Source organism: Alexandromys fortis, unplaced genomic scaffold, assembly GCF_014885135.2.
Source record: "Alexandromys fortis isolate MF-2015 unplaced genomic scaffold, M_Fortis_MF-2015_v1.1 scaffold_98, whole genome shotgun sequence".
Classification (NCBI taxonomy): Eukaryota; Metazoa; Chordata; class Mammalia; order Rodentia; family Cricetidae; genus Alexandromys; species Alexandromys fortis.
Genome location: NW_026068002.1, coordinates 204,984 through 229,884, shown reverse-complemented (window position 1 = coordinate 229,884; position 24,901 = coordinate 204,984). Strand labels below are relative to the sequence as shown.

Here is a 24,901-nt window from a genome sequence, read left to right as displayed (position 1 = left end):
AAAAAAAAAGAAAAAGAAAAAAGAAAAAGCACTGGCTGTTCTGCCTGAGGACCCAGGTTCAATTCCCAGCTCCAACATGATGACTCACAACCATCTGTAATCTCAGTCTGGGGACCTGACTGCCTCCTCTGGCAGTGAACGCACATAATGCACAGCAGACATATACCCAAAAGAAAAAGAAATGGTAACACACCATTGTGTTCAATTCTCCAGAGAAGCATTGACAGGGTTAGTGGTTAGTGGATTCAGTTAGAACCACTTGTGAGATGGGCCTGTAGGCATGCCTGCGGGGCATTGTCGGCAGAACCCCCCACCCCCAGTGTGTCCTGGATCATATGAAGTGGAAGAAAGTGCTGAGCACCAGCAAGCATTTATCCCCTGCTCCTTGACTGTGGCTGGTTGTGACCAGCTTCAGCACAAGCTCCTGCCCCCTGGACTTCTGTCGTCATGGACTACCTTAAACTGGGTGCCAAATACACTCTTTCTTCTTCCTTTGCTTTTGTCAGGATATTTTAATGACAGCAGCCGGAGAAGATGCTAAGATGAGGAACCAAGCTTGGCATTAGATGGTTTGACAAAGTGACTGTCAAACTCTTCATAGCTATGGTCTGAAGGACGGAAAGGACTCAGTCAGAGATTAGACACTCCAGAAATCACTTTCTAAGACTGATTGATTGATTTGTGTTTGTGTGTGCACGGTTGCCCTGGAGTCTAGAAGAGGGCACTGGGTCCCTGGAAGCTGGACGAGTTTCAGGCTGCTGTGACATGCCACTGTGAGTCCTGGGAACCAAACCTCAGTTCTCCGCAGGAGCAGCAGGCGCTTTTCTGATGAGCCAGGTCTCCAGCCCACTTTCAAACTCATAAACCCCATACAGCTAAGATAAAAATTGAAATCAATTGCAGGAGGGATGACATTCAGAAAATTGTAGGTTTTTAGTTTTCTCTGTTTCATAACATTTTAATACAGTAAATACATCTTGTTACCTTTTATAGAACAGCATAAATAGAAACCAACTTTTAAAGGCCTGTTTTTTTTTTTTTTCTTCACGGTATTACGGTAAAGCATGAGAAGATGTAAGAAGGCAGAGTAGAGTGAATTGCCGTGTGCCTGTCAGCTAAGTACAGCATTTCTCTGTCAGCTTCTTAAGACCAAGACACCCGCTTCTATAGCCATCACTCTACTCTCGGGTCTAGCAAAAGCTTTCTCAACATACCCAGGGGAGAAAAAAAGCTTCACTAACTTCTCCCCAGTATCAGCCGCTGATGACTTTTTTCCAGGTGTGCTACATGTACAATATACTTTATATGTGAAAGGCTGATTTCTTTGTTTTATTGATTTTGATTTTGTTTTTCCACACAGGGTTTCTCTATGTAGTCCTTGATGTCCTGGAACTTGCTCTGTAGACCAGGCTGGCCTTGAACTCAGAGATCTGCCTGCCTCTGCCTCTGAGTGCTGGGATTAAAGGCGTGTGCATGGTCCAGCTTGATAGGTTGATTTTTTTTAAGTTGCTTCAGAGATGGTTTCAAAAACAACTTTTTGTACTAAAAACACTCAGCGTTCCAGATGAAGCTCCATTATTGAACTTATAAAAGCATATATTTGAAATGCGATTTTCAAATTCAGCGTACTGACATTCTAGTTTATTAGCCTTTAAGCTACACAACTCGACTCCTTCGCCTAGAGACACCACCACACAGACAGCCAAGGAAACCAATGAGTATCTGACTGAGCCCAAACAGGAGCTCGAGGATTCCGACGAGCAGGAGACTCAGAAATACGGAGAAGTGGAAAATCCTGTGTCTGTCTTCTTCAGAGTTAGAGCTGGGAACGCTCCAGTTATTGACTATGTCACTGGCGGTGGTGTTTTTAGTAGCAGGAGAAACACAAGATTTTTCGAAGAACCACTGGAGATCGAAGGATTCAGGCTGGAAGTTACTGGGGGGAAAGGAGAAGGGTTAAATGCCTATGAACAAAAAGACCCAGTATGGTAAGACCCAGTGTACATTTTTAAAGACTGTATACAGAAACCATAGCTAAAGGTCTGGTTTTCTGAGCACATAAGCATAGCCCCAACTTTAAAACCCCACTTAGCGCACATTGTATCATTCCCCGGAGAACACCTGGTCTTAAGGAGAGCCACATAAGATTGGAGGGCAAAGAAATATCAACTGTGTCGGGTATTTGTGATTTTTGTGAATTTTTTTGTTTGTTTGCTTTGTTTTTCGAGACATGGTTTCTCTGTAGCTTTGGAGTCTGTCCTAGAACTAGCTCCATAGACCAGGCTGACCTTGAACTCACAGAGATCCGCCTGCCTCGGTCTCCGGAGTTGGGATTAAAGGCTCCGGAGTTGGGATTTGCAAAAGGTAGGAAAGCAATCTCTCTCCCTCTCTCTCTCTCTCTCTCTCTCTCTCTCTCTCTCTCTCTCTCTCACGCGCACACACACACACACACACACATACACACACCCACACACAACACTCGGTTTTCACCTACATCTGCTCTGAGGTCAGACGGATGGTTTTTATTCGCAATATTTCAGATAGGTCTGATTAAAATGATAGATGGCCCTTCTAACATAAAATGAGAAGTGTTCAGTCCTAACACATCTGTTTCAGGATGATTTTGTTTTGTTTTTTGTTTACCAGAGTAAAATGGAATAGATTCCCAACAACTGACTTTGGACCTGAGAAAATAACAGTATTTGCAGCACATGGCCTATGAGACTGCATTTGCCTGAGACTAGGATTGCCCTATTGTGTAGGCCTCCGCAGCTAGACTAGAAGGGACTGAGTGCCACTGTCCTCAAAGCTTGGACTGTGACCCACTATATTGATAGGCTGTTGTCGTTCCTTGATGGTTAAATGTGTTCAGTAGCTGTGGTTGGGAGTCAAAGTTGTCCTTACTAGTAAAGGAATTTCTTTGAATTTTGTTTAGTTTATAATAACTGCTATATAAATTTTGAGAGTTTTTTTAAGTAGGTAATAGGTAAAAACAGTTATTTCATAAAAGTAGAAAAGTTAAATCTGGTGGATTTCCCAAACTAAATGTCTAATTAAAGGTAGCTAATGAATTAAATTTGTCTGCCTGCTTATGCAAATTATGCCAAAATTCAGCCATAGAATTGTCTCAATGGACCATGTATATGTAACTTCTAATGTAAGGTGTTGTTACATGACAAATATTTTTATGTCTGTCTATAAGTACCTAGCATGAGCACAGGTATCTACTAGCTGCTGTTTCTTGTGTTTTACTCATGTTTTAAGTTTCAGAAGGGAAGGGCTGGAATGGTGCTCCCATGGATGAGCACTTGCTGGGAAAGCCTAAGAACCGGAGTTCGAATCCCAGTGTCCACACAGAAACCCAGAAGACAGTGGCCACCGGTAACCCCAGTACTGGGTAGGCAGAAACAAGGGACTCCCTGGAGCAGGCTGGCTAGCTGAATCATCAGGCCCCAGGCTCAGTGAGAGAGCCTGCCTTGGAAAACAAAGTGGAGAAAATCTGAGGACACGTGACATCTGTCATCAAGCTCTGGCCTCCACATGCGTTGGCACCCACCTGCACAGCGGTCCACACGCATACCAGGCATCGTAATTGCATGAGCGCCATATACAAAAAATGAAAGCATCTGTGGTTTACAAATTTAGTGGTTAATTAGGGACCAGTTGGATGGCTCAGATGTTTAGAGCACATTCTGTCCTTCCAGAGGACCCAACACCAACCAGGGGCATCTTACAGCTACCAACTGCCCATGACTCTGATTCTACAGGGATCCATCACCTGTGGGCCTCCATCGATACCTTATTTACAAACACACACAATAATAATAATGAGAAAATAATAATAATAGTTAGGGCCTGAGGAGATGGTTCAGCAATTAAGAGCTCTGTTGCTCTCCTAGAGGACCTGGGTCTAGATGTCACCTTCCACATACTAGTTCAAACCAGTCTTAATTCCGGTTCTAGGTACAGTGCCCTCTTCTGGTCCCTTTGGGTACTACACATGTGATGCTCTTGCATATAGGCAAAACAACTCATGCATAAAATTTAAATTTTAAAAAAGTGCAGACATGTGGAGAGTAAATGTTCCCCTCACACATGGCTATTCCCAAGGATCTAAATTAAGTAAATATTCACAGAGCTTTTAAGAGACATACACATATAATCATGAATTTTTACACAACAAGTATAAGCCCCCTGAGATCAACTAGACCATTTAGAAGAGATCATACCCAGAGCATTCGGGTCGTGCAGCCCCTCCACTTCCTTATGAGATGTCACCCATTTGTATTAATTTACCAAGTCCTTAGGAATGTTTGAGAAGTCGGGACGGAGAAAAGCCTAGCATTGTGCATCATAGCTACCTGCAGCTCTATGAGACAATGCGACAAAATGCTACTCACCTTAAGTTTCTCAACGAAAACTCACAAGAGACAGTACTGTTGGCTTGAGAGTTACAAATGAGGGGACCTTCCGCGAGAGCCTGGAGTGACACCAGCATGCAGTACACAGCCCCGATGATTGTGATGACGCTCAAGAGCGATGAGAGGAACATCTGGAAAACAAAGCCCATGTTGTCATACGTCCTTGCCCTCTCAAGTCGGTCTGTGCTCCTAGAGTCTTTATATGCGCGTGGTGCTTGTACATGTTTGAGTGGGTGTGTTCTGCACATGCCTGTGTGTTCATGGGGGGAGGGTGAACGAGATTGATGTTGGGTGTTCTCCCTTACCACATCATTCTCCACCTTATTTTTGAGACAGAGTCTCTCACTGAACCTGGAGCTCAACCATTTTGCTAGGCTAGCCAGCCAGTGAGCTTCCACGCCGACCTTTCTGCCCCTCTCATGCTGGGGGTGCCCCTGTACCCAGCCTTCAGGTGAGTCCTAGGGATCCAAACTCAGATCCTCAGGCTCGTATGTCAGACTAAAACTTTACTGAGGGAGCCATCTCCCTAGCCCCGTGTCGTCCTGAGTCTTGAGGCTGCAGTTTGATTAGGTGTGGATTTATGAAGGGGAGGGGCAGAGATCAAAGTCTGCCGCTGAATTACAGTTGCCAAGAGGTGATTACACTTACCAATGTCTCTGGAAAAATCTCAAGTTCCTTCCCCTGGGTTTTTATATTCCCTCTGCTCACCGGAAGCTGGCTCCTCCTTCCTCCTATAGAGCTCTAACCACATTGAGCCCTCTGCTGGGTCCTAGCCACCTAAATTAATTCCTGGGCTCTTGGCTCCCGATGCTGTAAGTGGCCAGTGGCCACCATCCTTAACCTATCTGTCAGCAGGGCTACTCAGCTGTGCACAGCCAAGTGGGCATTTTGCCGGGGGGGGGCTCTTCAAGGTGGGGTGAAATGCATCAGCATCCCTGGTCTCCACCCAGCATAGGCCAGTATCACTTCATCCTCCCAGTCCCGCACGACGACTATAAAAGCTGTCTCAACAACACCACGTGACCCTTTGGGATACGGGTGGAGGGTCTAAATCTGCCCACAGTTGAAAATACCGTGGTGGGAACGTTTGCGCCTTTCGTGAATCTGGGTCACACAGAGTGTGGAATTTGGTGTAAAAAAAATAATGTTGAATGTGTTTCCTTCTAAAAAAAAAAAAACAAACTAATTTTTATGTTTCACAAAGTTGTTAGTGAATACGATTATTTCAAAGTCAAACCTGAAGCAAGAGGAGACTTTCCTTCCCTGATGGGAAACTCTTAGCTTCTGATCATCGTGTGCTTCAGACCCCCGAGGACCAGGCAGGTATGTGGAAGGGCATAGGACCACGCGTGCGCTACCTGATGCAATCCTTTGAGCAACCCTAAGATATCTATCAGTATTCTCATTTGGGGGAAGAGAAAACTAGAAAGGAGGAGATTGACAGCTTTTTAGGAAACCTGTCTAGGAAATACTGGTGCCCAGGTCCTTGTCACTTAGCATCCTTAGCTGAAAGCACACAGTAAGGGGAGTTAGGATCAACTGTAAGTCCTGATTCTCCAATGCTATTGAGACTTGTGCAAGCTACCAGATTTACTCCTCGAGAAGTGCCTGTTATCTCTGACTGGCCACTATGCGGGAACCTTGCTACACAGTTTCAAAGTGAGGAGTCTTCAAGTGATTGAGAAAAATCATCATATTGAGAAAGAAAAGGGGAAGGAAGCAAAGATCTCTTAAATAGGAGGAAGTAACAGGAACAACTGGAAGAAAGTCCTGGTGTCCCCTGCCAAGAAGGGAGGAGAATGTCATGGCACCTTGGTCTCATCTAGACCCAGAAGGTACCAACTGTAACTTGATTGAACCCCTGACTGCCAGCAAGTGAACGCATTGCTAAGGACATTAACATAAACAGGCGATCACTGTTTAAGTGACCAGGACCATCGCTAACAGCATCAGCAATGGTACAGAATGCCTCGTGCCCCGACCCCCAGCAGCCCTTGCAGATGGCCCGTGGTTTTGCTGAAGCATGACTGAACTGGATACAACTCAGATTAGTGTGAACAAAACGACCTCCTAACTTAAAGCTAGTGTCTACATGAAAAGTGGCTCCATTGAGGAAGGGAGAGATGGCTCAGTGGGATGAGCACATACTACTCTTCGGAGGGCCCAAGTTCAGTTCCAGCATCCGCTATCTCACATCCTGTGACTCCAGGTCCAGGGGATCTAACACACTCTTCTGACCTCCTCAGGCAGGGCCCTCACGGTGCATATTCACAGAGACATAATTGAAAAATAACAAAAAGCTTGGCTCTCCCAACCTGCTTGTGTCCTTGAAAGAAACAGAATTTAACCAACCATTTAAAAGACTTTTTTTTTTTTAATGAAAGTACGTGCAAAAATGTTAATAGAAATTTGGGTTAAGAACAAGTCATGTGCTGGTTACTTTTCGAGTTCAAAGAATCAGAAGTAAATCAAGACATCGTGAGAATTTGTGAGTATACACAGAAGTGAGGTCGATCTACACTAAGATATGGTGTTTTAGGAACAAAAGTGACAGGGAGTAGAAACCAAAGCCTAACACAGAATACTTGCAAAGTAGCAGGAACAAAGTCAGACTGAAAATACCATAGTTGAAGTGATTATTATAATCCTAGAAAAACAGAGAATGCCAGGAGGTGGGGGGGGTGAGAGAAAGAGAGAGAGAGAGAGAGAGAGAGAGAGAGAGAGAGAGAGAGAGAGAGAGAGAGAGACTCAGTAATTGAAAGTGATTGCTTTTCTTTCAGAGGCCCCAAATTCAATGCCCGGCACCTATGTTTCAGCTCAACCTCTGTAATTGTACTGCAGTTCTAGGAGATCCCACACCTTTTCTGGCCTCCACAGGCAGGGGCATAAGTGCAGGCAATACACACACATGCATAAAATAATTTTTAAAGACGTTATAACACAACCCATGTTGTCTGCGACATTGTCTGCTTTAGGACAGTGGCTCTTCCCCAAATCACCCGGTGCTTCTGAAGATTGACACGTGCAAACTCTTGGGATCCACTCGGGTGCTCTCAAGTTTGAAATTTCCCTAGATCTGTGTGTGTTCTCATCTGAATGGGAACTATGGATTTAAAGCCTTTCTGCCAATCTCAGCCCCATGCAGTGGGTATAGGTGCTTGTCATTGGTCTGCCCCTGCCTTGAAGAATTAGAACCCAGTGTCCTGTTCATGGTATAAATAGTGTAAGGGCTGAAATTGGTGGTCTGGTGGGTTTAGATTAGAAAAATATTCACTGTGCTACCCTGGTGAATTATTTCCTTTTTTCTTCTTTCTGATCATCTGTGTCTTGATCAACAATGAGATCTCGCAGGCATGATGGCACACACCTTTAATCTCAGCAATTAGGAGACAGAGGCAGGTGCATCTCTGCAACCCAGTCTACATAGGGAGTTCCAGGACAGCCAGGACTGTATAGAATCTGTCTTAAAAAAAATTTCTCCATCAATTAATTGTTAATTAAAATAAACTAAGACCTGACCAGTGCCCACATTAGGGTTTTGAGGGATTAAATATGGTAGGTATTAAATGTTTGGAATATAATTGATGTCCCCTTTAAGAACAAATATTCTGAAGTAAGAGCAACAAACCTAGCAAACGAACCTTTCCATGTGCAGTAATAACCTGAGGGTGCGTTTGCCCTGAGTAGTTTATTCACTACTCAAACAAGCGTGGTAGTGTTAGGAAATTGACCACAGTTCTGGATGTGACAGAAATCCTCATTTAAAGAAGAACTTCCAATTCTTCAGGTGAACTGAAGGTTGAGGAAAGGACCAAAGGCTAGTTCCAAAGCGAGATGTCTTTGTTGTTGTTGCTTGTTTGTTTGTTTGTTGGGGGGGGGTCTTTGAGTAACAGCTCTGGCTGCCCTGGAACTAGCTGTGTAGACCAGGCTGGCCTCGACCTCACAGAGATCCACCTGCCTCTGCCTCCCAAATGCTGGGATTAAAAGCTTGTGCCACCACTGCCTGGTTCAAAGCTAAATCTCTAGGAGAAAAAAAATGCTGTCTTCTCAAACTTTATATGACTATTTAACAAACTCCAACAACATTTGTCCAAGACTGAGGCCCAGCAGATGCTGATGGCTCGGATGCCTTAGGCTGTTAATGTACTTCAGCTTCCAAGCCCATTGCCTGTTACTCACCCCTGTCTTGTTATTGCAGCATGCTCTTTTTCTGGAGGCCAACGACATTGTTGTTGCTGGGATGGCCTGGAAAGAACGTTAAAGGAAAGATGAGTGCTATCGCTTCTTACCTGATGAAAACCCATCATCAGCACCTTCCATGGGCTGCCCCTTGGGAGAATTCAGGGCTCTGGAGAACAAAAGAGAAAATCTGGCAAGATCCTTGTGTTGTGAACCTTATCACCGGTCGGTAAAGATCGAAAGGATGAGAGCTGAGATAGTAGCTATGAAGCTTTCTGGCTCCTGTTTACTCAGAGGTGGCTGTAGTTTCCTGGATTTTAATTAGAGCAGAATGGCTTATTGATGCATGAGTCTTAGAGGGATTGGTTCTGTCACCCCAGTCTTACCTTGTCATCCTCTCTTCCTACTCCGCTTTTCTTTCTCTCCCCTGTTAGATCTCCCCTCCCTCTTTTCCTTGAGTTACTATAACCTCCAGCCATATCTAATTCCCCATAAATTAAACAAGTCAATTGGGGAAGAAAGAAATTGACAGTTTGTTTACCTGGCGTTTGGCAGGGTCCAATTCACCGTCGCTCCCACGAGCCTCCCTTTCTACTCCCCTGGCCTCCGGCATCTTGCTAGTCTCCTCCAGCTTATGTGTGAGAATGACAGCTGGTCCCACCTGCTCTTTTCTGCTCCTGCATCCTTAGTATGTGCTGATTTTTGCTGTACACTGATGTTTAGAACTCTTTGGGTTTTTTGTTTGTTTGTTTCTTTGTTTGAGACAAGATCTTACTATGTAGTCCTGGCTGGCCTGGAACTAACTCACTGTGTAGACCAGGCTGGCCTTGAATTTCCTTCCTAGTGCTGGGAATAAAGACAGGCAAAAGTTGCATTCTGTACAAATGAGGAGCGCTGTACAATAGTTTTTGATTTTTAAAAAGAATTAGGCATCAGCTATGACCGGAAGCTCTTGGCGAGGAGTTTTGCATCATCAAGGGACAGAATGTTGGTTGCTTCCTTTCGCTTGTGAATTTTTAGCTCTCACTGAAGGTGTTTGCCAGCTCAGCTCGGCTACCCTGGACTGGTTCCCCTACTGTCTGCTTTGCTAGCATGGCCAGGCTCTGTAACTACATAGCCGACGCTATTAGAACTGAATGTGTTCTGGTTTGTGTCACCCCCATAACCGTCCTCTGATGTAGCGCGAATGTTCGTCCTATCTCCCTCCCCCATTTTGCCACTGTCAAAACAGGTGGAGCAAGTTTGAGGAACACGCCTAAGAAAGTTGGAGTGTTCAGAGCCAAAGCCAGACTCTTGGCCACTGCCCCACATCAGTGGATCCTTAAAATTCATAAAGCCCCATTCTGGCCCCCAGAACCCCACCACCCTTGCTCATGGCACGCTCCTTCTAATGGTCCCTTCCCCCACTTTCTTCCAATGTCACATCCACCTCTGTATTTTCTAGAACACAGATTTATGCCTCTCACAAGGCAGCTTTCCCAACACATGTCACCCCATCTTATCCTGTGCTGACTCCATGTCCTTTGGGTTGTTGCCAGGCTTTGCTTACACATTGAATACTGATGCCTTTCCAATTCTGAAGTCACGCATACATATGGCGCCCCAACCGCCCTTTGCATAGCTAAGAGCCCAGAAGAAAAGGAAGAAGAAATCTCTGTCAGCATTTATACGTTCTGCTTTTTTTGTTGTTCCAGAAGACACTGCTTTCTGATCTTACATAACAAATCATGTAGAACAGGAACTGGTGAACATGCATTCCTCACCCCTGTCGCTTTATTTTATAAATAAAGGTTTTTTGGAACCCTATTCATTTGCATATTATCTGTAGACTTGCATAAAAACGATAGGGTGCATAGTTGGTGATTCCTGAGCATATTTAAATACATGCTTTTTTGTGAAATTCAGTCTTGCTTTTCCTGTTTGTGTAAGTAATTACTATTCATCTTCTTGGCAGGAGCCCATGCTTTCTACCAGTTTTAGAAATGGTACTGTTTCATCAAGGAGGTGCACAAGATCCATAGACAGTTAGGAAACTGTGATAGAAGCCAAGCTTTGGGGAATCCTATAGGCTCTTGAACATGAAGGCAACATGCAAGGCAAAGGCACAGCTCAGCATGAACACAGAAGCTCTGCTTGGCAAAGGCTCTGCATGCAATCTCATCTGTTTGACTTGCCGTCATCTGCTCTCCACTAAGGTTCTAATAACTGACTGACAAATTACCCTGATGTAATGAGTAATGTCAATAAAAAGAATGATTAAGGCCCAGCTTATAATTAACTCTATATAAAGTAAAAGGGTTTTTCTGTTTATATTTCTCAAGGAACATTTTTAAATGGTTTTAATGCTTGATCACGTAACATTTATATTGACATCCCCTCCCTTAGTAATAATAATGTTAAGGATAATTAACTACATGATGCTTTACTTGGTTATAGTTTCAAAAGATAAAAAGGTTCGCCTCTGAGTTGGGTTGGTTCTAAAACCATAAATGACTTCATAAAGTAATCAGTAATGAGTCCAAGAGTTTCTATCATATGCAATTTCCTGTATAATCCCCCGTTTCTGAAGTGATCCTAATTTGAAATGGAGCACTCTCCATAGGATTTAAGGACTATGACTGTATTCTCAGCACACTTAGTCAGTTCTTTCTTACAAACTTCCCTGCAGAAGCCAGAATCATGAGAGACATCACAAAGGACATACCTCCCACTACAAAGATGTACTTCCTCTTTCTGTGTGCAGGCCAGGATCACGAAAATATGCTTGCCTTCGGAGCGCTGCTGTCCCCAACCTGTTTGCTTGTGGGCTAACTTCTAACCTGAGGGTCTCCCTATGGGGAGCAGCCGATGTTTACATGCATTCGATACTTTAATGGTCTCTGGTGAATATTTATCGGGGAAAGCAAGGTCTACTCAACTGTGGTCCAAGGAGTCCAGATTCTTGGGAAGCCTTTTGCAGGTGTGTAACCTTTTCTGTGATTCAGCTTCCTGATCTTCTTACTTTATGGGTTTTTACCTTTGACCCCTTTGGGCCTGGGACAGGGACTGAGGCTGATGGTGTTTAACTGGCTTTGGCATTAGATAAATCTAGAACTGGACTTCACACCCACTGTGTGACCTTGTGAATGTTCTCAGCCTTCTGTTCTCTGGTCTGAAAAAAAGAAGAGATACCTGCAGCTCAGATGGTCGTGGGGCTGAAACTAGACAGCGTGGTACCTAGTGCTCTTTAATACTTGTAGCAAATCTTTAAAATATCCTCTCTTGTGTTTGAGCAGTACCAACTCATATCAGGAGAGAGCTGCGTTTCCCCACACAGCTTAGCTCAGCTGGGACACAGCTGGAAGCTTTGCAGGCATGGCTCCGATGCTCTTGGCTGCCTTCTGATTCTGTTTACACCAGGTGCAGAGGAGGCCAGCCCTGCTCAATTCTGAGGAGCCCTTCTAGAAGACTGGATACAGGCCTGATACTTTGCCGTTGAAAAGACCTGGCACAGCAGTTTGAAGAAGTAGCCCAGATTTTGCAAAAATGCTTTTCCTGTGACTGTGTCTACCTGAAACAGATGGCTAGATCACACTTGTCGGCAAAGGAGAAGAAGCCATCAATCTGTGGAGAAGGTTTTTCAATGTCTTTGCAATGCCAGAAGTGTTCAAGTATATAAATATAAATATATGTAATATATAAAGTTTGATATAGTGTGGCCTTAGAGGTTTCGTTGCGCAGGATTTTTGTTTTGTTTTGGTTGGTGGGCAGTTTTGGATGTTTTTTTGGGTTGGCTGGTGGGGTTTTTTGAGACTCAGTGTCATACAGACAAAGTGACTTCAGATTTGTAATCCTCTCTCCTTGGTGGAAGAGCTTCACATGTATGGCACAGCCCTCAACTCTAAGACTGTCTTTATGTGAGCTTAAGAGAAGCCCAGTAACAAGAAACTGATCTTCACTAAAAATTGGTGACCCCCAAGTGGGAGAGAGGGCTCAGGCGTTATGAAAGACGCAAGCTTGGATCCCAGCACCCACATCCATCAGAAGGCTCACCACTGCCTGCAGCTGTCCGTACAACACATATATAAATAGATTGACTCAAAGCTGGGCATGTTTGTGCACTCATAAGCACCACAAGATCCTGGGGTGTGAGTAGAGGAGGAGAAAGAAAACATGAAGTAGGGAAGGCATAAAACACTTCCTCCAACAATTCGTGATCCAAGTAGAGAACCCCTTTTTCTTTTATGTTCTGAGTTTCTTTAAAAGTTAGTTCAATGTTTCATTATTTGCAAAATCCTAGTAATATCAACGATTACAGTTCTCTCTCTCTCTCTCTCTCTCTCTCTCTCTCTCTCTCTCTCTCTGAAGCTCATTTCTCTGGCACTGACTAGACCCACCATACAAATGATAGGACAAATGAAAGCAAGCTCCTAAGTGCTGAGTTGTCCATTTCAGCATCCCTGATCCCATCACACAGATACCAAAACAGAGCCCTGGGATACGTGACTTGATTGTGGTAATGTAGCAGAGACAGACATGCTGTCTTTCAGATTCTTCTAGATCAGAAGACTGGGTTCTACAAGTGGGTTCTACCCAGACCAGCTGCACCAGAATCCCTGGGAGAAAATGTAAATGAGACTCGGCCCTGCTGGGCTGGCTCCCTCCTGAGGACACGCACAGGTCCTTGCTGTACCACTGCTGCACCGCTCCGTACCAGATTTCAACAGAGAAGGTCCATTCACTGTCATCAAGCTCTAAAGCTTTCTATGGCATTCTGGAATCTATGTAATAGCTAAAGCAAAAAGTCTGTGTTTTCGATGGCTGTGATAAAACACCACGACCATGGACAAGCAGCTTCTAAAAGAGGCCCAGGATTTTGATCTGTGTGCCTTAGGCCGGCTCTCTTGAGAAGCAGGCCAAGCCTCACTGTGCTGCCTCCAAGACTGCCCATGTGTAGGAGTGCTTCTCATTCCCACTGCTGCTGCGTTCCCTATCAAAATGCCCAGAAATCAGAACGGGGCAAAGAAAAAGATGAGGCAATAAATTAAAAAGACGCCCCACAGAGCTAGGGGTGTAGCTTAGACTGGGTAGTGCCCTGAGTCCTATCCCCAGTACCACATAAAAGAAAGAAAAACATTGAAAAGAAAAAATCCTTACTATTAAATAAGAAAACTCAGAAGTGTCATCCTACCTGTGAAGAGATGCAGTGGGTACTAACCTTCCAACAACCTATTTTTGCTTTTGCCTTAAGGTCCCTAGGATGGACCACAGTTTTCTTTATGTAAATTGTCATTCTTCACAATATAAAGTATAAATCATTGATAACCTATTTTCCTAACTGTATCTTATAAAGACATAGTTGGCTGCAAGGTTGAAAGTCACACACAAAAGACATCGGTAAAAAACAGTTCACCCCCTCTCCAAGTCAAGTCAAGTAGCTATTACTCACCATCACGCCTGCTCCAATAATTCCCGGGAACCACCACTCATAGCAAGAGATGGGGTTTGGGGACGCCGAGTCGCCCTCCACTAAGCTCATACCCAGAGGTATACAATTAATAACCACTCCTAGAATGACCAGAATCATCAGGCTGAAGCCATTGCAGGATGTCCACCCCTCGCAGCACGTCATGGTTGTCCTGGTGCCGTTAAAAACGTCCTCCAACTGTCTGGGCTTGTGTAGCTGCCTGGCCTTTTATATCAATGTTCTGGTTAAAGTTTAGCACTTATGAAAAATGAGTTGCGAAAAACAGTTCAGAGTTCAGTCCGCCAGGATTTTATGAGGATTATGATGGGAACTAATAATCATTTTATATTATCATAGGATGAAGGAAAACAGGCAGAAAAAAATCTATGTTTGCTAAGTGGTGAATTTACACATGAATATAGGTGAGTCAAAACTGACAAAAATGAACTTGTTTGGCATAAGTCCTCTAAAATATTCCTTCTGAAATGCCTTATAAGATGTCAAAAGATAAGTATATCCAATTAGAATAAACTACGTTTCATATGTTGATATAATTATGTAGGAAGCATTCCTACTTTTGGAGTTATTCAGTAAGAATATGTATAAGATTAGGAAAAAACTTCTCTACAAGTATTCCTGATTATTCTAAACATTGGTATTCCGTTTGCGCTGTTTGACAACATACAACATTTTTGATGCTGTATAAAGTAGATAATCTGTACACGACCCACATATGACATCTGAGAAATCTGGCTGATATCCTTAGAAGAAAAGTGACCAAATATGGAAACCATGACAAAAGTAATGGGCAAGATGAGAGCAGAGATGATGGTGTCTGGCTTTATTCAAACCATGAACTGTGTACCGCAATTTCTCTTTCTAGACTTCGACTCCATGATCTCCTCTACTACCAGCTTGTGAGCCTGTCGTAGAGAGACTCAATCAGTTGAGAGAAGCTTCAGAGGCAAAAGTGCTTGTTCCCCCTGAGTAGCCGCAAGTCCCAGGGAGGCTGCACCGATGGTTGTCCCCAAGGGGCCCAGAGGAGCTGCAGCAGCATCTGGATCCAGGCTCCCACACGTACTGAGGCCATGTTTGAAGATGCAGTGATGGCCTCTGCTCTCATTATTACCGAAACTGGCCTGCTCTATTTCTGCAAGATGAGTCATTAGGCAACACCTGTGTACGAGTGGGTAGTAAAATTCAAATGAGTACATCCAGAAGAAACATGCAAACGTCAGCCAGCTCTAGCTATAAAACCCTCCTTCTATTCCCAGAACGCAGATTTCACAGATACTATTGGAGGCGGTGATGGACTACCGTGGTGGAGGCCACTGGATTTACGGCAGGCAGGGGGAAGAGAAAACATGTGGTTGGAGAGGAGGTGGCCCACTTGGTGGCTTTCTGAGTCTTGGTTTCTACCTTACAAAAAACGGCTATAGACTTGTCCTACCATCCTATAATAAAGTACCCTTTCCTACATTTTAGTGAGTTTCTAATTTTCTGCAAACAAAAGAGCTAAAAACAAAAGTTACTAAAGCCAGTTTTGGGTAAGTACCCTGTTTGGCACATGGTATGGCAAAACCATCAGGAGTCCAGATGTTCAGAAGAAAGTAGTTTATTCAAACGGGCTAGAAACCAGTGTTCCATCAGGTTCTGAAAATGGCTAAAATTTGACCAGAAAGTGGTGAGAAAAGCATTCTTACAATCCTGTCAGTTATACACACACACACACACACACACACACACACACACACACACACACGAAAATCGAAATTCTTCTGACTATGTTAAGTAAAAAGAGATGCTGTTGAGAGAGATTCTGCCTGGAAAACATGCTTTAAAAGGCCAAGAGTAAAGATTGGCAGCTTTGCGTGTCTGCAGGAAGCCTTCCCAGGACATGACGTCTCGACTATCAAAAGAGAGCTGCTACCTTTGCTGCCTTCGAAAAGGCAGAGAAATGGAACAGTCAAGTTCAAACATACTTTGGTTTCGGTGTGGGTTGGGAAACCACTGCACCCCACCACACTCTCCAGGTTGGCGACTGAACCCTGGAACCCTGACCTAACCACTATCATTTCAACTGCATCTTGAGGACTATAAAACTGCCATTGGAGCCATGAAACACAGACGATTCCATGTCCACCGTGTTCCTTTTCAACAGCAATAGACTGGAGCAAGAAGACAGCCTTTAGTCATTGCATATCCACTCTCCAGATGCAGAAGACCCTGGGGGAAAGTAACGTCTTTGGTGTACAGGAAGGACAACTAAAAAGACACAAAAACGGATAAGAAGCAAGAAAGTTCACCATCATGACCACAGCTATCTCATCTAGGTTATAACATCAGATCCTTTGAAAACAGTCTGAACCAACTTTATGCTTGTGAGTCTAGAATGATATGTAATCTTTTTAAAACATGTTAGGACTCTACAGCACCTACTGTCTTTTCTATTGTGGCTCTGAAGTTCTGCTCTGTGTAAAGGGGTCACATGGTGGCAAGCCAGGTCTTAACCAGGATTATTGACGTCAACCAGGAAACCTTCTGTTGACTCACTCTATGTCATTGTGTCTATTTGTTTGCATTGCCCTATTGTGTTCACTGTCAAACTTTGTCTACCTTTTTGTTGTTGTTGTTGTTATTGTTTTTATTTTTGTGATAGCATTTTTCTATGTGTAGCCTAGGCTGTCTTGAACAAATCTCTGTAGAACAAGCTGGCTTCAAACTCACAAAGATCTGCCTGCCTCTGACTCCCTAGGCTCTCGGATTAAAGTTCTGTGCCACTAGTGCCTGGATAACCTTTGTCTGTCTTATAACTTTCCTCTACCTCTACCTCTACCTCTACCTCTACCTCTACCTCTACCTCCACCTCTACCTCTACCTCTACCTCTACCTCTACCTAACAGGAGTTTGAAACCTGTGTTCCCAAAGCATCAGTTCCAACAGTCAGCAAGAAAATCAAACCAAAGACAGTGAAACACAACATTTTTCTACTGTTTTATTGATAAATTATATTGGGGAAGACAGGAACATTTTAAAGTTAAAACACATACAATATACAATCAATGTTAGAAGATGTGTAAGTACAGGTATTTCATCAAAGGCAAACATTTCAAAATAATAGAATAAAATCTTTCTTTTTCCTATTATTATTATTATTACTTTGGTTTTTAAGACAGAGTTTCTTAGTGTAACAATCCTGGCAGTCCTGGAAATGACTTTGTAGACCAGGCTGACCTTGAACTCAGAAACCCACCTGCCTTAGCCTACCAAGTGCTGGGATTAAAGGCATGAATGCATCACCACCTCCCAGCTTAGGATACATTCTTTCATTCACTTGAGATCATCAATGTGAAATTGCCTGACCTTCACAAATATTGTCCTACTTTCATTACAATGCAGATTATAATTGGTGGTGGAATTTTAAAATATGAACACATTATAATGCTCCCAGACTTCAAGCTATGTATGTGATGGGAGTATCAGGTATAGAGAGAAAATAAATCTTCAAAGGGTAAAGGTAGAAGGGCTATGAGTTCAGTTTTAAGAAATCAATAGATGCATCTGCTCTTAAAGTTGAAGAAGACTTTAGAGATTCTGAGCTCAACTTTATGATTTCATAGATAAATGAACATAATTCAGGGAGGCTGACATAATTATCCGTGATTTGGTGTCTCCATCAGAGCACAGACTTATTTCAATCTTCTTTCTCATGAGGTTTATTTCTATGAAGACTCACAACTTGATATGTATGTAAAATGGAAATGATTACACCTTAGTGTCTAATGCATGCATGTATGTGTGTGTATTATGTAATATATAAGTATATGAACCTGGATCCTCCCATCAGCTCCCCAGAGGCCAGCAGTCTTCCTAGCAACAGCACTGCTTCTTGCAGCCACACTTCTGCTGGCAGCAGCCACACTTCTGCTGGCAGCAGCCCTTCCCACAGCCACAGCCACAGCCACAGGAGCGGCAGCAGGTGCGGCGGTAGCAGCAGACCACAGGGGTGCAGCAGCCACAGCAGCCACAGCAGCGACCACAGCAGCCACAGCAGCCACCACAACCTCCACAGCTGCCACAGCCTCCACAGCCACCACAGCCTCCACAGCCTCCACAGCTACCACAGCCTCCACAGCCTCCGCAGCCTCCACAGCCTCCACAGCCGCCACAGCTACCACAGCCTCCACAGCCTCCGCAGCCTCCACATCCGCCACAGCCGCCACAGCCGCCACAACCACAACAACCCATGTTGTCAGTAGAGAGGTATCAGGTGCAGTGAGGAGAGAGACTCAGGAGAGGAGAGGGGGATGTGATGCCTTCTCCTGCTGGGGGAGGGGTTTATATACCTCTTTGGGAAAGCATAACCCAAGCATGTGACTTCTATTGTTTTTCTCAGCTTCCTCGAACAATTCTTCAGCACTCATGGCTTACTTCCTTCTTAGGGAATTTTAACCTCACAGACAGCTTATTTTTAGCCATAAATGTTTTTGTTTTGACAACATTTACAGTTGGGCTCTGGAAGAGTTTGTTTACATACTATTGTCTGCCCAACCAATGAGAGTCCCACTCTGAAGTTATTATTTGAACCTAGCGTGACTGGAATCGAGAGACCACCCATTCCCATGTGCTTAGCATGTCATCACTGATTTCTGCAGATGATGTCAAGAAACTCTTCTTGAGGACTTGCCAACCAGAGGTCACAAACATTTCCAGAGTCTACATGCAACTGACTGGCCTGTGCAGTAGCTGGGTTTGATCCCAGCAGAGCAAAGAATAAAGAGCCAAGGGCCTTTGTTTAAAAGCAATAATGAAAGACATCTTCAAAGTTAGCCGGAAGCAGAACTCCTCCATAATGCCACCATCTCCTGGAACTAACTGCTGCATTGTCTGCCATGTGACATCTAATTGTACAAATGAGACACATATCTAGCCCATGGTCCTGTGCCGCCTGACCATGTAAGCCGGTCTTCCCTTTGGTGTAGTGCCTTTCTATGAAATTATAAATGGGGCAGTGAAAATAGTAAGAAAAAAAACAGTATTAGAAGACCTTTGAATACAACCAAGAACAAGGTACAGGTAAATCTCCCCTGTAAGTGTAGCCCCACCCCTGCAGAAACATGCACTGCAGCCACAGTACCCCTGCAAGCAGGTCTTTCAATGCCCAGTGCTAAGCCCTGTCTTAGAGACATTTTTCCCCAGGGCTATGACAGAAGCCTCCACATGCTAGGACTCTTTAATAATCAAAGGCACTCTTCATGCATCCAGGACCACCCTCAACTCTAGATGAGGGTGCCCTTGCCGTGGGTATTGACTGAGCTTCAGAATCTCACTTATCACAGTCCAGCAGACAGTAAATCTACTTAGAAAGAAAAACTGTGAAGGCAAGGGTGGAGAGATGGTCGGTGAATGACACCACTTCTGTACAAACAGAAGGACCTGGGTTTTGGATCCCAACACACACATAACAAGTCAGGTATGGCTCAGAGTGTGCATACATGGGACAGGAGACTAACTGGGACTCACTAGGTACCACCAAAACTCCAGGTTCAGTGAGAGACCGCGCTCAAAGTTGTAAAGTGGAGTGTTGGAACAGCAGCGATACTCTTGATGTCCTCCTCTGGCCTCTGTATTCTGACAGGTACACGCACCTTCTCGTGTATATGCACTGACCACACATACCACACACACATGCACACTCAAACACACACACGAGTACAAATACGTAAGAATATGACGGAATCTCTGCCTCCAAGGATCAAGGCTCAGCCTTGTCTGTTTTCCATGCAGCTCACACAACTGAGGGCCAGAAGGTGCTTTTTGCTCCATAGTCTCAAACCAGAGATGCCTCTCTCTAATAGCACAACATTTGTGACCAACTATCTCTGGGTGGGGAGGGCTGTGACAGAGATCTTAAAGAGCAAGTAAGACAAAACAGACTGTCGTGTTGTTCTGAAAGCAGGAGTAATAACCGCTTATCTCCGGGGAGCAGTGGCCAGCGTGCTTTTGCCTTCTGATGCCGAGATCCCCTTTGTAGATCCGACTGCCTTAGTGTTTATGTGGAGACCAGAGCTGCCTCATATTAGAGCTGAACAGCGCTTTAACATTAAACAATTTGCATTTTGCTTAGATTTGTTCAAATTTAACTCTAATATGACTTTAGAAAATACATCATTCATTCTTTACTTGACAGTAAACAGAGACTAAAATTGTGAATTTTTTGCCTTTATAACATTTGTGGCTGGGCAGTGGTGATGCACACCTTCAATCTCAAGACTTGAAGGCAGTGGTCGGCGTGAGTTCAAGGGCAGCCTGGTCTACAGAGTGAGTTCCAGTACAGCCAGGGCTACACAAAGAAACCCTGTCTCAAAAAAATTAAACCAAACAAAGAATCATTTTTAAAATATATGTGTATTTTTAAAGAGTGAGTAAGAATCATGGAATCACTAAGTAATTTTATTTAGACACTAGCNTTTTAAAAAGTGAGTAAGAATCATGGAATCACTAAGTAATTTTATTTAGACACTAGCGTTCTGGGGTTGGGGACACAGCTGGGTGGGTAAAGTATTTGTCACATGACACAAGGACCTGAGTTGAGATCCCAAACATTCACATAAAAAAACTTCATGTGTAATACCAGACCTGGGTAGGCAGAGACCACGGTCTGGCTGAGCAGGCGAGCTAGCCCCAACAGTGAGCAACATGAGAGACCCTGTGTCAAATATTAATGGGAGGAAGATATTCTAGTCTTCACACATGCGCACATGAGCAGGTGATCCTGCACACACATGTACACACACAGACCCCCAACATACATGTATACCAAAAAATTAGGTGTTCATTAATAATAATTTGAATAATTTTATAAAACTTTGTATATGATATGTAAGACTTTTTGGAGAAACCTAACCTTTTCTACTAATTTCTTCTCTTTTTCTTCTTAAAGAGGGGTCTCATTATGCACACAGGTCATCCACAAACTCCGGAGCTCAAGCAATTCTCTTTTCTCTGTTCTTTGAATAGCGGGGAATATAGATGCACACCTCCACACCAAGCTTAAAGATGATGCACTCTTTGAAGTATGTGACAATACCTTCCTTTGTCCTCTTGATGAAAATATATGAAAACTATATATAGTTTAAATATCAATTCAATTTTATTTTAATCTGTTAAGTCATTATCAATGCACTACAAATAAATCTTTAAATCTCAATTTTATAGATAATTAATAATTGTGATGTGATGACAGTAAGGAAAACATTTTGGAACAAATATATAATATCTGCTAATTATGTACTTTTTTTACGCAGGGTTTCACACTGCAGTCAAGGATGGCCTGGAACCTCCTATCTGCATGCCTTACCAACCTGAGAATCAGAATTTCAGGAACGCCCCACCACACCCAACCAAAAGTGTATAAAACTGTTATCCTAATTTCTCAGCCCCATATCCTAAGTCATTACTGATCACCTAGACAAAATACAAAAGTGTTTAATTCAGTTGTCTTTGTTATTTTGCCAAAACCAACAGCAGATTTGTATATTGCTTTCTTTCTTTCATTTCTCTTTTGTTTGTTTGATTCATTTTTTTTTGTTTTGTTTTGTTTTGATTTTTTGAGACTCTGTATAGCCCTGGCTGTCCTGAAACTACTTCCTGTAGACCAGGCTGGCCTCAAACTCACAGAGATCCACTTGCTCATGCCTCTCAAGTGCTGAAATTAAAGAGGTATGCCAACACCTCCTGGCTGCATATTGCTTTCATCTGTTGCTTTGAGAGTATGTTTGATAAGGCCAAAGGATAGAGTGCCTTTTATTGAAGTCTGTTAGCAAGATACATCACTCTAAAATACTTGACACCAATCTGTAGGTTTTCAATTTACTGATACTCTAGTTCTTCCCATGATTAGACTAGGCCTGTGTGCACACAAATGTACCGAGCATTTGGGATAAGGGATAGAATGGCCTCAAGACTCAGAGAGCAGACTGTACTCAGGATACATGATGGTAATAGAATTGAAGAATAGGGAACAGGGAGGAACTCTGTGGAAAAAAAAATGAAACCTGTCAGATGGATACCTAAAAACCACTCTCAGAGACATCTGTATGTATCCCAGGCTTAAGCATGGGAAGAGGACACCCCAACACTCCATGAAACAAATGAGTTGTTCTTCCCATAAGGGCCATAAGCAACCACACTTAAAAGTGTATCTTCTAGGAGGGCAACCCCAAGATGCCCTTGCTCTTCTGCCAACGCATGGGAGGCATGGTCTGGATAGGTCCAGTTCAAATATCAACTTCATAGAACTTGCCCCGGTCTTCGAAAAAGAGGTCTGGATATTGCTTTTCCCTGAGAAGTTCCAGGCAAAAACAGACTAAAAGAAGAAAATGCATTCTTTACAATGGAATATCTAGGCCATTTTTCTTCTTGTTCTTAGGATGCTATAGAAAGAATACCATTTTGTGGAGGTGTCATTGAATGTGACGCGGAGAGGGTTGTCATGATGAATTTAAGAACTACAGAATAGAGCATACAAGGCCCTCCAAACATTCAGCTTATATGTATCCATTTTGCTTCATATGTCTTTCTCACAATTAGTGCTTGAGGAACTGGCAGTGTGGACTCAGTGGTTAGAGCACTAGTCTAGCATGCACCGGATCCTGGGTTCAATCCAAAGAGGTTCAGTCCTCGAGTCCATGGCACTCTTTGACCAGCCCCATTATCCTCTGTCACAATCCACATCTCCTTGTCTATGGACACTGCTTAGAGAAAACAAACGCTGCTCCTTTTAATTTAAACTATCTTTTTTCTCATATCTCTGAAGCTCCACTCCGTATAAAGGGGTCACATGGTGGCAAGCCAGGTCTTAACCAGGATTATTGACGTCAACCAGGAAACCTTCTGTTGACTCACGCTATGTCATTGTGTCTATTTGTTTGCATTGCCCTGTTGTGTTCATTGTTAAACTTTGTCTACCTTTTTGTTGTTATTATTGTTGTTATCTTTGAGATAGGGTTTTTCTGTGTGTAGCTTTGGCTGCCTTGAACCCACCTCTATAGACCAGGCTGGCCTTGAACTCACAGAGATGCACCTGCCTCTGCTTCTCTATGCTCTCAGATTAAGGGTGTGTGCCACCAGTGCTCGGCTAAGCCTTGTCTGATATCTTTCCTGTAGTTTGCAAGGTGTGTTCCCAAAGCATCAGTTCCAACAGTCAGCAAGAAAATCAAACCAGACAATGAAGCAATATTTTTCTATTATTTTATTGATAAATTATATCAGGGAAGACAGGAACATTTAAAAGTTAAAACACATACAATATACAATCAATGTTAGAAGATATGTAAGTACAGGTATTCCATCAAAGGCAAACACTTCAAAATAATACAATACATCTTTTATTTATTAATAATATTTTGGTTTTTAAGACAGGGTTTCTTTGTGTAACAATCCTGGCTGTCCTGGAAATCACTTTGTAGACCAGGCTGACCTTGAACTCAGAAACCCACCTGCCTTTGCATTCCAAGAGCTGGGATTAAAAGCATCACCACCTCCTGGCTTAGGATACATTGTTTCATTCAGTTGAGATCATCAATGTGAATTTGCTGGGTCTTCACAAACCTTGTCCTACGTTCATTACAATGCACATTATAATTGGTGGTGGAATTTTAAAATATGAACACATTGTAATGCTCCCAGACTTCAAGCTATATATGTGATGGCAGTATCAGGTATAGACAGAAAATAAATCTTCAAAGGATAAAAGTAGAAGGGCTATGAGTTCAGTTTTAAGAACTCAATAGATGCATCTGCTATTAAAGTTGAAGAGGTCTTTAGAGATTCTGAGCTCAACTTTATTATTTCATAGATAAATGAACATAATTCAGAGAGGCTAATGTAATTATCCGTGAAATGGTGTCTCCAGCAGAGCACAGACTTATTTCAGTCTTCTTTCTCATAAGGTTTATTTTTCTTAAGACTCACAGCTTGATATGTATGTGCAATGGAAATGATTACATCTTATTGTCTAATGCATGCATGTATGTGTGTGTATTATGTAATATATAAGTATATGAACCTGGATCCTCCCATCAGCTCCCCAGAGGCCATAAGCCACCCTAGCAACAGCACTGCTTCTTGCAGCCACACTTCTGTTGGCAGCAGCCACACTTCTGCTGGCAGCAGCCCTTCCCACAGCCACAGCCACAGCCACAGGAGCGGCAGCAGGTGCGGCGGTAGCAGCAGACCACAGGGGTGCAGCAGCCACAGCAGCCACAGCAGCGACCACAGCAGCCACAGCAGCCACCACAGCAGCCAACCCGGTAGCACCTGCAGGTGGTGCAGCTGTTGCAGCCACCACAGCCACCGCATCCACCACAGCCACCACAACCTCCACAGCCTCCACAGCCGCCACAGCCTCCACAGCCGCCACAGCTGCCACAGCCTCCACAGCTACCACAGCCTCCACAGCTGCCACAGCCTCCACAGCCTCCACAGCCACCACAACCACAACAACCCATGTTGTCAGTAGAGAGGTATCAGGTGCAGTGAGGAGAGAGACTCAGGAGAGGAGAGGGGGATGTGATGCCTTCTCCTGCTGGGGGAGGGGTTTATATACCTCTTTGGGCAAGCATAACCCAAGCATGTGACTTCTATTGTTTTTCTCAGCTTCCTCGAACAATTCTTCAGCACTCATGGCTTACTTCCTTCTTAGGGAATTTTAACCTCACAGACAGCTTATTTTTAGCCATAAATGTTTTTGTTTTGACAACATTTACAGTTGGGCTCTGGAAGAGTTTGTTTACATACTATTGTCTGCCCAACCAATGAGAGTCCCACTCTGAAGTTATTATTTGAACCTAGC

General features: G+C 43.5%; 1 protein-coding gene across 1 annotated transcript; it reads right to left on the bottom strand.

Moving 5' to 3' along the window:
- Window positions 1–39: 39 nt before the first annotated feature.
- Tm4sf20 (transmembrane 4 L six family member 20) lies at window positions 40–14,231 on the bottom strand. The gene is made up of 4 exons (XM_050161050.1): window positions 14,029–14,231; window positions 8,601–8,666; window positions 4,401–4,552; window positions 40–1,936 (listed from the first exon to the last, which is right to left on the bottom strand). Exons 1-4 carry the CDS (start codon window positions 14,209–14,211, stop codon window positions 1,657–1,659), a joined length of 681 nt encoding a protein of 226 aa, XP_050017007.1. The 5' UTR covers window positions 14,212–14,231; the 3' UTR covers window positions 40–1,656.
- Window positions 14,232–24,901: the final 10,670 nt, after the last annotated feature.